Source organism: Megalobrama amblycephala, linkage group LG16 (assembly GCF_018812025.1).
Source record: "Megalobrama amblycephala isolate DHTTF-2021 linkage group LG16, ASM1881202v1, whole genome shotgun sequence".
NCBI classification, from domain to species: Eukaryota; Metazoa; Chordata; class Actinopteri; order Cypriniformes; family Xenocyprididae; genus Megalobrama; species Megalobrama amblycephala.
Window position 1 is genome coordinate 28303559 of NC_063059.1, and position 14384 is coordinate 28317942.

Below are 14384 nucleotides of genomic sequence, written 5' to 3' on the forward strand. Positions count from 1 at the left end.
CTGATGTCAGTCATGCATTTCATAAAAGTACCATACACTCTTGAGTACGGATGAACTCTTGTCTACTTACTGCTCGCCTCCTGAGGACTTGGCATATTTCCTCATGTAATACTCCCCCAGAGCTTCCTCTCGTGAATCCCTACAGAGAAACACATATAATTAAAATAATCTCCATTCTTCAGATTCAGTCACGCTAAAAGTGTGGTTAGTGCAGTTGTCAAACCTCCAGAGATTCTGCAACCTCCTTGAACCAGAGTGGTCCTCATCCAAGACTGCTTGGTCTATGTTGGACACTAACAGATGAAAACAGAATAAGCAACTAAATGACAAAAAGAAAAATATTGTGGCTAGAAAAAAACAAATTGCTAGTAGCTATGTTTACATGCAGTGAAATAATGCGTTAATAATTTGACTAATTACTAGTGCCTCAACAAGCTGAATAGAGTGGTGCAGGTATGATGTCAGAACATCATTCGGCGCTGGTTCCTTCAAGATTTTCCTATGGGATTTTATAATGTAGTTTGTCAATTTATGAGAAAAAATAATGACTTGAGCATGCTTTGACGTTTTGTTCTACAACGTAAATCACACACACCCACACCATAAACTGTCTTGTCTAGGACCATAGGCTTTATTTATCTAAAAAAAAAATATCTTAATCCATTAAATAGAAAAATTGTAATTTAAACCGAAAATAACATAAAAAGTACACTACCATTCAAAAATTAGGGGTGTGATTTTTAAATGTTTTTGAAAGAAGTCTCTTATGCTCACTAAGGTTGCATTTATTTGATCAAAATACAGTTAAAACAGTAATATGGTGAAATATTACTACAATTTAAATTTACCTTTTTATTTGAATATATTTTAAAATGTAAATTATTCCAGTGATGCAAAGCTGAATTTTTAGCATCGTTACTCCAGTCTTCAGTGTCACATGATCCTTCAGAAATCATTCTAATATGCTGATTTGCTGCCAAGAAACATTTCTTATTATTATTATTATTATTATCATCTTATTAAATAGTTGTGCTGCTTGTTATTTTCATGGAAACTGGGATGCTTTTTTTGGGATTCTTTGATGCATAGAAAGTTCAAAAGAACAGCATTTATTTACTGTCACTTTTTACTGTCCATCATTGCTAAAGAATTAATTTCCTTTAAAAAAAAAAAAAAAAAAAAAAAACTGAACTTATTCAGATTGACCTTAAGCAATGCATATAAACACAGCTATTGAACACATGGTTGATTCAGAGAGATGGCCACAAATACATCAAAAAATATTTAGTTACAAATTACAAATATTTACTCATCAAAATATTGCTGTAAAATGTATTTAATTAAAATACAAGTAATTTGTAATTTGAAAATACAAAGTATTTTTTGAAGTGCAAGAGTAACAGTGGCGTTAGATACACGTAAGAGAAAGTTGCTCTCAGTTGCTATGTATAGCCAAAGCATTCAAAAAGCACTAACAACTTTTTAACAGTAGCATTCAATAAAGAAATTACACTGTAACAATTAAATATATATTGATTACATACTAAAGTTATTCAGTCAGGAGCAGTGAGAGATTTTCTCTTTTTCTTTTGTTGCTTGATTAACATTAATGACAGAGAGCAGCAGGTTTATTAGGCTGCTGTCACTTTAAGAACAAACACACAGACTGAATATACTTATAGTTACATTAATTTAAGACACAACCGACTTTTTTTACTAGATACTTTACCTAAGCAGTTTGATTGAGCACAAAAGCAGCTTCTTTACCTGCTTCTGACCTTGCTATACAAAGAGATGTCGGTCATGAGCTCCGCAACCGAAACAGCAGCCACCTTTTATGGTGCATTCACACAGGGCGTTGGTGTTAACGCTTTTCATTTACTTTGAATTGATGACGTCATGCGTTTCTGAATTGAATTGTGAGTCGCTTTACTCATGTTGCTCGTGGCAAAAGTTAAAAATTTCTCAACTTTAAGCGCCATCACAAGCCTCGGCCAATCCGATCACCTTAAGCAAATACACTAGCGCAGACGCTAGCCAATTGCATTCATGCAACACCGGAAAGTAACGTGATTGGCTGTTTTCACTTTGACGGTCACGTCAGCACCACTTCAGACACGCCCCTCCATCAAGCGTTGGCGCAAACTGATAATGACCTACTCTACCTTTAAGCTTGGAGATGAAGGTTATTGTATGCGAAAATAAAATAACATATTTGAATTTATTTTGATTTTTTCTTTGTAAAGGAAAATACAAATGACAAAATACCCAAAAGTAATTAAATACATATTTTAAATACATTTAATTAAAATACTGCCCATTTCTGTTGATACATAATAAAAAGTGAATATCCATGCACATCAGAAGATTTATGCACATACCTTCAGCCTCTTCTGAACAAATCCAGTGGTGAGGGAAGAAGGGAGGAACATGAGCCATAATAAAATGTCATGTGTGCACAGCAATTTCAGGCAAGGACATAAACAGGATCAGGTAAACAGAAATAAAAAAAGGGAAATTACCACTGATGAGCAGGCTTACACATGTGATATATTTTAAAGATGGAAACTACATGATAATGATGTCATGTCACTGTTAGCTTATGCAATACAATAAGCACAATTGAATACTATCAAAATAAGGAATTGGGTTTTCTTTTTTGTTCAAAGGAGCATTTTCAGGCAAATGACCATATTTGGTTCTCTTTCAGAACTCAGTCAGTCCCCACTGTACAGTCCCCTGTTTGATGAATGGTGCATTTTATAATGATCGCCTTCATTAACTTTACCCTTACCGAATATGTTGAGATAATGCAAAAATGTACTGCTAAAAATGTATTTGCCATCCATGCTCCTTGTTTAGAAATGTAAACAAATTAAACATCTGCCAAACAGCTTTAAACATCACAAACAGATGTTAGAGGGGTGCAGATTATGGGAATGGATTTTACCGAATGTGAAATAATGATTTGAAAATTAATCAGCTCAATTAGACAGAGAAAACAGAGAAATCTGGAGTTGGTTTACCGTTAACTGAAGGAGGCATGCACAAGAAATAAAGAATCAATGAGAGCAAGAAATACATTCAAATTACTGGCATTGGTTTATACAACATTTCATGTACAGCCTGTTGTTGGTATTTCACTTAAAATGCCTCCATTTATTCATTTATGTTATGGATATGATATAAAGCATTCAGCACATACTGGCAACACAATATCAACAGAGTTTTAACTCCATCTGCAAAGTTTATATCAGGCATATAGAGGGGACATTATTACATCAGCTATAAAATAAATAGTAAATGTATATAATAGAAGTAATTCAAAATAATAAGTAATTTAGGTAATTTAAAACAAGCAGAAATAATTAATAAACATGTCACACCTTTTTCTAAGATGTCTTCAGCACCATCCTCCCATGGATCTTCATCATCATACTCATCATCAACATCTAGTCAAAAAGAGATACTTCTTTATACATATATTTTTCAGGTATGCAAAGAAGGCCAAATATGTTGTAAATTACTTTAATATAAGAAATATATGTTGGTAAGGGATTTTTCGAACCGGCTTCGTCCAAGATGAAGCCACCATGCCGAGGTTTTTTCCTGGGCCGGTCATCGTCCTCTTCTTCCTCTTCATCATATTCCTCCTCATCTTCCAAATCTTCACCCTCCTCCTCCTCAGCCTTGTCACTGCCAGCTACACTCCCCTGCTCTTCCTCATCCTTAAAGAATGGAATAAATTGAGCAATGGATGAGATAGTTGATAAAAACAGACATTTAAAACGATGAACTATTTAAGACAAACCTAAGCTACTAGGGGTGTGACGAGATTTCTCGTCGAGGCGAAAAGTAGTCTCGTGATGTTGCCATGACAGAGTGTTAGGATGATTAGGAAAGAATATGCCACCGCTACGTTTACATTATGCCTCCACTGTCATTTTGCTTTGTATTTAAATAAAAAAAACATTTAATTCAGTTGGATAACGGTCGCCGCCGCTCCATATTTACAGAGTACGCGCGACCGTTGAAAGTGAAAGTAAACGCGCGCGCGCGCATTCAAACGTGATTTCAATACCCCACATTTGAAAGCGGCTCCCCGATGAATGCAGATATCTCTCAATATGAAAGCTATTTTAGGCTGGGCAGTGTAGTTGTAACCATCTCTTAGCTCTGTATCAAAGAAAAATTTGGTCTTATTTGATCTTTGAATATTGAGAGAGTGCGATTATGGTTGCACTTATTGTAAAGTGTTACCATAAAAATGAATAACAGTTTTCTCTTCTTCTTATTTACTAGTACAAACAATAAGGTTTCATTTGTTAACATTAGTTAATGCACTGTGAACTATCATGAACTAACAATGAATGACTATATCAACTAACAAACAAAGATTAATAAATACTGTAGCAAATATATTGCTCGTTGTTAGTTGATGTTGGTTAATACATTAATGTTAATAAATGAGACCTTATTGTAAAGTGTTACCATTTTTATTTATACTGTTTTTATTTCTGTGATCAGTTTGTTGAGAGGAGTTCAGTTAGGAGGTCAAAAGCTGTAGAAGCTCATAATTCATGTACAGTAAGATCTGAAGAGAAGCCAGTCAGTTGAGTTTGTGGCAAAACCTTTTACAGTGCTTGAGTATTGTTGTCTTTTACTGCATATGATAATTCAGTCTCAGAAAGTAGAACTGAAATGACATTCATTACAAAATGATTAGTTAAAACATTTCAAATACACCTGCAGAATATTTTTTCTCGTCATGTATTTCGCTATCTTGTCTCGTCTCGTGAACTCAATCTCGAGTCTCGTCTCGTCTCGTGAGATACTGGTCTCGTCACACCCCTATAAGCTACTCTAACCCTCATGTGGTGTTCGGGTCAATTTGACCCGGAGAAGATTTTCTTTTTCCCGAAAATACTAGTTAATGTTATCGCTTTGGACTGAAACTTAGTGACTTTGTTCCCAAAGGGTATAACTAAATCTCAAGTTTTTTTTTGGAAATTTTCTTACTTTTTTTGTGGGGGTTTTGTTACCTTGTTACACTCGTGGTGTTCCCGGTCAAAAATGACCGGCCTATAAAAAATAGCTTATAAATCACTCATTATACCATATTTTCACCCAATCTTGGATTCAATCTTTTTGTCAACTTGTTCTCTTTCAATTAGGACTGGTTTTATATTTCTGTTTGCATCTGATTAATCATGGGCCTCATTTATCTGAGAGTAGGCATCTCATTTTTTGAGTAAAAAACACCTAAGTTTTTTAAATACCTAAATACCTAAGCTCTTGTGTATGCATGATTAAGCAAAAGAACGCGATCTTATTCCTAAATGACAACGATTCGGTTATGTCTATTAAACCTTTTGAAATTACAATCATACCAGAATATTTAAACCTGCTTTTGCATTGCTGCTGAAAGCAGTGGTCATGTAAGCTATATGTTGCAATAACAATTTATAGTCTGAATATACACTGATTTCAGCAATTAAAATAAGTAGCTAAATGAATGTTGAAACTAATGTTGTTACACTGTTCTGCCAGTAGGTGGTGACCAGTGACTGTTAAAATGTATTTGATGTATCATCAGAATGTATTTGATGTATCAGAATCATTAATTCCAGACCTCAAAAGAAATTGACTATGGTGGTATGTGATCTCCACATTAAGTATTAAGGGAATGACGATTTGACCCTGATCTTGTTCGGTCTTAAATCAGAAGATATTTGTTGGTAATACTTTACAATAAGGTTGCGTTAACATTATTTAACTGCATTAGTTAACATTAACTAATAATGAATTGCTCTTCTTCAGCATTTATTAATATTTGTTAATGTTAATTTCAACATTTACTAATACGTTATTAAAATCAAATGTTGTATTTGTTAACATTATTAAATGCACTGTGAAGTAAACAACCAACAAACAGCTGTATTTTTAACGTTAACAAAGATTAATAATTACAGTAATGTATTGCACATTGTTAGTTCATGTTAGATAATACATTAACTAATGTTAACAAATAAAAACCTTATTGTAAAATGTTACCTATTTTTTTTTAAAAAAAATTTAAACACAAAACGTATGACCACAATAACTTTAAGAAACATTTTTTGTTTGTTTGTTTAGATAAATAGGGGTTTGACCTGTAATGTGATGCAGTTAGACTAGGTTACATTTGATAAATATTATTAAATTGTAAAGAAATAAAATATATATTTTTGTCGAAAGAATTCCAGGCGCAGTTCACTCTCAGCCAATAAGATTCCACGTAGCATTTTCATGGATCAGTCGTCTCTTCTGATTGGTTTATAACTTTTGACAGCATTTAATCCAAAAGCAAATTAATTTCTGCAAGAGCACGGAGAGATTCGTGAGCGCACATGTGCAGTTTGAGCGCGCAGGACACGTTTGAGCACGCAGGAAACAGTTTGAGCGTGCACACGCAATATCTGAGCGAGAGGAGAGGCAGTTCATAAGAGAGCACTGTATATTTGAGCGCGCGCGTCCAGATTTGCGCGAGAGCAAAGGAAATCCGCGCGCGAGCGGACAGATTTGCACGAGAGCAGAGGAAATCCGCGACCGGACAGATTTGCGCTCGCGCATTACATTGATATGCTCTCGCGTCACAATAATGTGCTCTCGACAATTGACAGTAAAATAACGCCATAGAAAGAAAGATTCTTTTGAAGCCGGGTCACTGCAGTCACGGCCAGTTTGTGTGTGTGTGTGTGTGTGTGTGTGTGTGTGTGTGTGTGTGTGTGTGTGTGTGTGTGTGTGTGTGTGTGTGTGTGTGTGTGTGTGTGTGTGTGTGTGTGTGTGTGGTAATGTCAGATGGATAAATGTATATTAGATGCAGGTTAGGGTAGGATCAAATTTCTCTCTGTGGAAAAGAATGTGTGTAATACTCAAAAAAGTTTGTGTGTTTTAACGTGTGTGTGTCTGGGTAGCGTGTGTATAGATGTATCGATACATGCACAGGTCCAAGGGCTCGATGTTTGCAAGCACATATGCTCATATGTGTACATGAAAATAATGAACATGCTCCTGAAAACTAAATTGTTCTGTTATTTTCAGTCTCTCCCATTCACTTTCAATGGTCGGCCATTGTGACCATGCCTACTCTCAGATAAATGAGGCCCACGATTAATCAGATGCAAACAGAAATATAAAACCAGTCCTAATTGAAAGAGAACAAGTTGACAAAAAGATTGAATCCAAGATTGGGTGAAAATATGGTATAATGAGTGATTTATAAGCTATTTTTTATAGGCCGGTCATTTTTGACCAGGAACACCACAAGTGTGACTATGTGCCATATTTTTAAAAAAAAAAAAGTTTCAAAACAAAATTCCTGGTGAAACATTAGAGTAGACTAGTGTGATCAACAATACCAATTTTCTTCAGATTTTATTTAATATTTCCAAAATTATTCAAAAATTAAAAAAAATTACTCAAAAAATGAGATGCCTACTCTCAAATAAATGAGGCCCATGATTAATCAGATGCAAACAGAAATATAAAACCAGTCCTAATTGAAAGAGAACAAGTTGACAAAAAGATTGAATCCAAGATTGGGTGAAAATATGGTATAATGAGTGATTTATAAGCTATTTTTTATAGGCCGGTCATTTTTGACCGGGAACACCACAAGTGTGACTATGTGCCATATTTTTTACAAAACAAAAGTTTCAAAACAAAATTCCTGGTGAAACATTAGAGTAGACTAGTGTGATCAACAATACCAATTTTCTTCAGATTTTATTTAATATTTCCAAAATTATTCAAAAATTTAAAAAAAATTACTCAAAAAATGAGATGCCTACTCTCAGATAAATGAGGCCCATGATTAATCAGATGCAAACAGAAATATAAAACCAGTCCTAATTGAAAGAGAACATGTTGACAAAAAGATTGAATCCAAGATTGGGTGAAAATATGGTATAATGAGTGATTTATAAGCTTTTTTTTTATGGGCCGGTCATTTTTGACCGGGAACACCACGAGTGTTATAGGGTTTTGAATACCACATGAGGGCTAAATAATAATGTAAAAACACAACAGAAGGGCTTTTCTATGGAAGTAAAATAATGACATATGTTTTTGAAATAAAAAGCTTGTTGTCTTCCGGTCTGGCGTTCATCATGTAAGGTCGCAAGTTCGGGAGCTCTGCAAATAAATCTACAATTACTTTATATACTTGATACAGCAAAATTTTAAATACCTCTAGCACTTACTAGACTATCTAGCTAGACATTTTTAGCCTTTCGTGATAATGTCGACCAACGCTCAAAGACAGAAAAAGGCCGATTCAGCAAGCTCCAACGGATCCGCTTCAGAGCTAGTTAAGGACGATGGACGCAATTATGTCAGCAATTAAGTCATTGGAAGCCGGAATACATCAAAAGTTTGACTTACATGCGGCTGAATTCCGAAGAGAAATATCATCTTTGCGTGAGGAAATGCAAAACTCGCTAGTATCGGTGACTTCGGACGTGAGAGCGCACGAGGAAAGACTGACTAGCCTTGAAAGTGCAACTTCAGAATGGACGACAAGCTTGCAGGCACTTGAGCCAACGGTAGCATCCTTGCAGAACGAAATCGCTGCTCTTCATGCCAAATGTACGGATCTGGAATGACGCTCAAGACGCAGCAACCTGCGCCTCCTGGGAATTCCTGAGGGTATGGAAGGCCCGCAGCCTACAAAATTTGTGGCGGAGATGTTGAAAGACATTTTTGGTCTTGATGAACTGCCACTACTTGCCCGCGCCCACCGCACACTGGCGGCGAAACCGGCTGAGGGTCAGAGACCGCGTGCGTTCGTGATCTGCTTTCACCGATTCTACGTTAAAGAATCTCTTTTGCAGAAAGCCATCCAAGCTAAGCAGCTTAAATTCAAGGGCAAGGATGTCCACATCTTTCCGGATTTTCCTGCCGAGATCGCCAAAAAACGAGCTGCATACTATGATGTGAAGCGGGCGCTGAGGTCGCATCCTGATGTGAAATACGGGCTGCGGGGCTTAACCGGCTTTCGGATAACCTACCAAGACATTGAACATAAGTTCGATACGCCAGCTGAAGCGATGAGCTTTGTTAAACAACACATAATGTCTTCCTGAAAGGTATGACATATGAACTGTGAACTGCCTCAACTGTTAACTTTTGAGTTAACTTGGATGCTGTCTGATAGCTTGTTGCCTTTTTCTCCTTTAACAGTATAATCATTTGTTACTATATTATTGTTATCATTACTAGTCACCTGTTTGATCTAACCATAGACTGAGGATCTAATATTTTGTATTAGGGGTTGTTACTTTGATGCGGTGTTTGTTTCCAAGTTTAGCTATATATCCTTCAGGGTGTCTTCGTTTTTTTTTTTTTTCTTTCATCCCCCTTCTCCTCCTTTATTCTTCTTTTCTCTCTTTTCTCTTTTGTTTTGTTACTTTCCTCCATTTTCTTTTCTTCCAGAAGATTGCCCCATTTGTTGAATATTTATTCTTATGAGTAGTTTGACAAACAGTGATGGGGCCCCTCCTTTGAGATGTATTAGTTGGAACTGTAAGGCTGGTAATAATCCAGTTAAGCGTAATCGAGTGTTTGACCATTTGAAGAGTTTAAAGGCAGATTTCGCCTTTTTACAGGAAACGCATCTTCATTCCACTGACTACTTTAGATTAAAAAAGGGCTGGGTGGGACAAGTTTTTCATTCTGTTTTTCATTCTAAATCTAGAGGCTGTGCAATTTTAGTGCATAAATCTGTTCCATTTGTTGCTTCTGACACTATTGTGGACCATAAAGGGAGATACGCTATTCTCAACCCGCTCCTAATTATGATGACCCATCATTTATCTCCTCTTTTTTCACTTGTATCCCCAATATTCACTCACATCCACTCATATTGGGTGGAGATTTTAATTGCGTCATGTCTCCCCATCCTGATAGATCTTCCAAAAAGATTATTGCATTATCAAAATGCGCTTCAGTCATTCACACACTTATGCAAAAATATGGTCTATGCGATGCATTTAGATATTTGAAACCCTCAGAACGGAAATACTCTTTCTTCTCCCATGTACATCAGACATACTCTCGAATTGACTATTTCCTTTTGGATCATAAATTTCTTCCATACTTACATGGCTGTTTTTATAAAGTCATTGTAATCTCTGATCATGCACCAGTTGTGCTCGAACTTCAGATTCCACAACAGCCACCCAAATACTGTCAGTGGCGTTTTAATTAATCTTTGCTTAGTTGCCAAGATTTGATTTCTTCTAGAAAATCTAGCTTTATGGAAATTAATTCAACGCCAGGCATGTCATATTCTACTATTTGGGAAACCCTGAAATGCTACTTGCGTGGTCTAATAATTTCTTATTCATCTTATAAAAATCAAAAGAGGAAAAGACACCTTGAAAAATTGTCTGATTTTATTGCAAATATTGACACCCAATATGCTTCTGACCCCTCTCCTAAACTTTATGAAGACCGTCAATTGCTACAAACTGAATATGATATACTATCAACGGAAGAGGCAGAAAAAATGATTCTACGCGCACAGCACCGGGTCTATGAGCAAAGTGATAAGACGGGGAGATTACTTGCTCACCATATTCGTCAAGCTGAGGCATCTCGCATGATACCTCAGATCAGGTTACAAACAGGAATCATTACGGTCAACCATAAAGAAATAAATTCCCAATTTAAGCAGTTTTACACTGATTTACACTGTTTCCTACCATTAGCGAAATGTCACATGAAGCACTAGAGAGGGACATTCAATTTGAAGATATTGGGGAATCTATTGCCTCTCTAAAGTCTGGCAAGGCCCCGGGGCCAGATGGCTTTTCAGCCGAATTTTATAAGGCTTTTTCTAATTCTCTCTGCCCAATTCTGCTCTTAGTATTTTCAGAGAGTCTTCAGAATCATTCTTTACCATTAAGCATGTATCAGGCAATTTTTTTTTTAATTTTAAAGAAGGAGAAGAATCCACTGGAATGTGGTTCGTACAGACCCATATCATTGTTGAATTGTGATTATAAGATTTTAGCCAAACTGCTGTCTACTGTGCCAAATAATTTCGCCCGATCAAACTGGTTTCATCCGTGATAGATATTCATTTATTAATATTAGGCGCCTTTTTAATATTCTGTACTCTCCACATTCTAACAGTCCCGAGGTGGTGCTCTAACTTGACGCCGAAAAAGCGAATGGATGAAAAGTTGAATGGATTTATTTATTTAGAGTTTTAGAAAAATTTGGATTTGGCCCTACATTTATTTCTTGGATAAAAATTTTATATGCTGCTCCTAAAGCCTCCGTACGCACTAATAATGTGACATCAGATTGTTTCAATTTACAGAGGGGCACAAGACAGGGTTGCCCCTCTCGCCACTTTTATTTGCTGTTGCTATTGAGCCTCTCGCTATTTCCCTACGGTCAAGCCCTCAGGTCTGTGGTATAGTTTGTGCAGGTATTGTACAAAAGGTTTTCCTTTATGCGGATGATCTTCTTTTATTTCTATCTAACCCTCTTACCTCAATTCCTCATACTCTCTCTATTTTAGAATCTTTCAGTAGTTTTTCAGGATACAAGTTAAATTTTTCTAAAAGTGAGCTGTTCCCGTTGAATGATGTGTAGCTTCAGATTTCATACACAGACTTTCCTTTTAAAGTTGTTAGAAATCGTTTTAAATACCTGGGAGTCTTGGTCACACACAAGTATTCAGATTTGTTTAAAGCCAATTTTAGCCCTCTCCACAACTATGTCAAATCTCTGTTCCTGTCCTGGAATTATCTTCCCCTCTCTCTCTCTCTCTCTCTCATAGGAAGGGTGAATGCTATTAAGATGAGTGTTCTCCCTAAATTTTTGTATTTATTCCAGTGCCTTCCAATTTTTTTTCCTAAATCCTTCTTTATGGCTTTGCAGTGTAATATCTTGTCTTTTATATGGAATAATAAGTCTAAACGGATTAGTCAAAATCATCGTATGAAACCAAAATGCTTGGGGCCTGGCTTTGCCAAATTTTCAAACATATTACTGATCAGCTAACATAAGAAATATGCTATTTTGGATTCAACATGACTTGCATTTTCAGAAATTTCAGTGGGTACAACTGGAAACCTTCTCTTGCTACCCAGCAACTTTAACATCAATTTTGGGTACATCCATCCCCTCCAAACATACTACTGTAGTTAAAAATCCTGTTGTTAAACATTCATTGAGAATTTGGTCTCAGTTCCGACTATCATTAGGCCTTAAAGACCCTAGTCTCACTGTTCCTATTCTCTGCAATATATCTTTTCCAACTTCTTCACTAGATGGGGCCTTTAATATTTGGAGAGACCATGGTTTAATTACAATTGGTCAGTTATATATAAACAACACTTTTGCTTCCTTTACTCAACTTCAAGAGAAATTTAATTTACCCTCTTCTCACTTATTTAGGTATTTTCAGATACGTAGCTTTATTCGTAAGCAGTCCCTAGCTTTCCCTTGCGCATGTCTCAAAATATTCTTGAAGACAAATTAGAGCAATACAAATCCACGAAAGGGGCAATTTCTAAGATCTATACGATAATTAACACAAAACAGTCCCCCTCAACCGGTCCATTGAGGAAGCTCTGGGAAGAGGAACTAAACCTAGTATTTGAGGATCATGTTTGGAACATGATTCTTGACCGAATACATTCATCATCAATTAATGCTAGGCACACTCTGATTCAATTTAAGGTAGTGCATAGAACTCATTGGTCCCGAACTAAACTTAATAAAATATTCCCTGTTTTTGATCCAACATGCCTTCGATGTTCAAGTGAACCAGCCACCCTACTGCACTCCTTTTGGTCATGCCCTAAACTGTTTGACTTCTGGGAGAGAGTGTTTAGGTGTTTTTCAATTGTTCTCTCTTTACCAATAGACCCTAACCCTCTAATGGCAGTGTTTGGGGTTGTACCAGCCACCATCAAAGTAACTAATCTGCAGGCTGATAATGTAGCCTTTGCAACTTTATTGGCCAGACGATTGATTCTCATGAATTGGAAGTCTGCAGTTCCACCTACTTATCGCCAATGGGTTTTTGATTTGCTACATGCACTTAAAATGGAAAAGATCAGGTTTATAATGGGACAGAAATATAAACTATTTTTTAGAGTCTGGAACCCTTTTTTGGACTACTTTAAGGAGGAAAACATGTCTTAATGCTATTCCTATCTCAAGCCTCTCCCCCCCACCCCTTTTTATTTTATTTTATTTTGTTTATTCATTTATATTTTTTTAATATATATAGTTTTTTATTATCGCTATTGCAATTACTCTGTGTGCCCGGTGTGTACCATTGTGCCTATTTGTCTTTTTTTTCTATTTGTGGTACTTCATTGTATTTACGTATGTATATATGTGTCATTTTTTTATGTATTTTTTATTTATTTATTTATCTTTTCTTTTTTCAATCTTTCTGTATACATTGCCATTATTATTACTGTTCCCTCACCCAGTGATGACACCTTGTTTTGTATATTTTTCAAATGTTTAGTAAACAAACAAACAAACAAACAAACAAAAAAAGAAAAAAAAAAAGCTTGTTGAATTGCACTACTTGAAAAAAAAAAAAAATGCATTGCATTAACCGTGCTTGTATTTTAATGCATTGTATTTTTATGGGCTGAAATTCAACATGGTTGTATATTTAAGCTGTGAATATTTCAATTTAAAACATTTCACACACATTTTCATTGTTAAAATGCAATAATCCATATTCATCTTTCAGATTTCACTTCCAAAATATTCATTCTGTTTAAAAATACAACCTATAATATTCAGCTGGCAATTTTTTAGTCCATTATATTTCACGTCCACAAATTCAGTGGTTCAAATTTCAACATTTTACATCCGGGAAAAGCAGTACCGAGTATCTGCAAGCGCGTGTTGACAAAGAGCAGAGCAACAGTTATTCATTCATTAAAACGGATTTACATTAACGTGTGATGTGATTAACATGTGTGATGATTATCAGGGCCAGTATATATGCAGAAAAGCTGATAAAGACACAAAAGTTGTGTTTACATTTAATTCAATGTCTTCACTGTTACTTTCCCTTTGTAGCCTACATGTAAGAAGCTTTCTCTAGAGTGAACGAGATTATTCCCCGATGCTCATGCACAGCTCATGTACAGTTTAAACATTAAATCTGAGATAGACATTTAACTTTCATTATATTGCGGCTGTGCTGCAGTACTGAGGTTTCCCTTAATACGTCATACTCCAGGATTCCCCTGCCATCAGGACATATAGAACTCTTGACTTATCTTTATAGACTAAATACAGTGGTATAAAAGACCACCGAACTCACACATTATTGAGAATGTAGATTATAGGCT

At 35.9% G+C, this 14384-nt stretch overlaps 1 protein-coding gene across 6 annotated transcripts in view; it reads right to left on the reverse strand.

Moving 5' to 3' along the window:
• The window catches only part of supt5h (SPT5 homolog, DSIF elongation factor subunit), a 45698-nt gene that overhangs the window by 26880 nt on the left and 4434 nt on the right, over nucleotides 1-14384 (reverse strand). For 3 of the 6 annotated variants that reach the window (XM_048161589.1, XM_048161590.1, XM_048161591.1), the window contains exons 3-8: nucleotides 3569-3728; nucleotides 3387-3452; nucleotides 3027-3032; nucleotides 2382-2393; nucleotides 224-293; nucleotides 71-139 (exon numbers count right to left, since the gene is read on the reverse strand). In XM_048161589.1, the coding sequence (XP_048017546.1) occupies nucleotides 71-139; nucleotides 224-293; nucleotides 2382-2393; nucleotides 3027-3032; nucleotides 3387-3452; nucleotides 3569-3728 (383 nt within the window). The remainder of the gene's footprint in view (nucleotides 1-70; nucleotides 140-223; nucleotides 294-2381; nucleotides 2394-3026; nucleotides 3033-3386; nucleotides 3453-3568; nucleotides 3729-14384) is intronic. The other 3 variants (XM_048161592.1, XM_048161594.1, XM_048161593.1) reach the window with 3 other exon arrangements.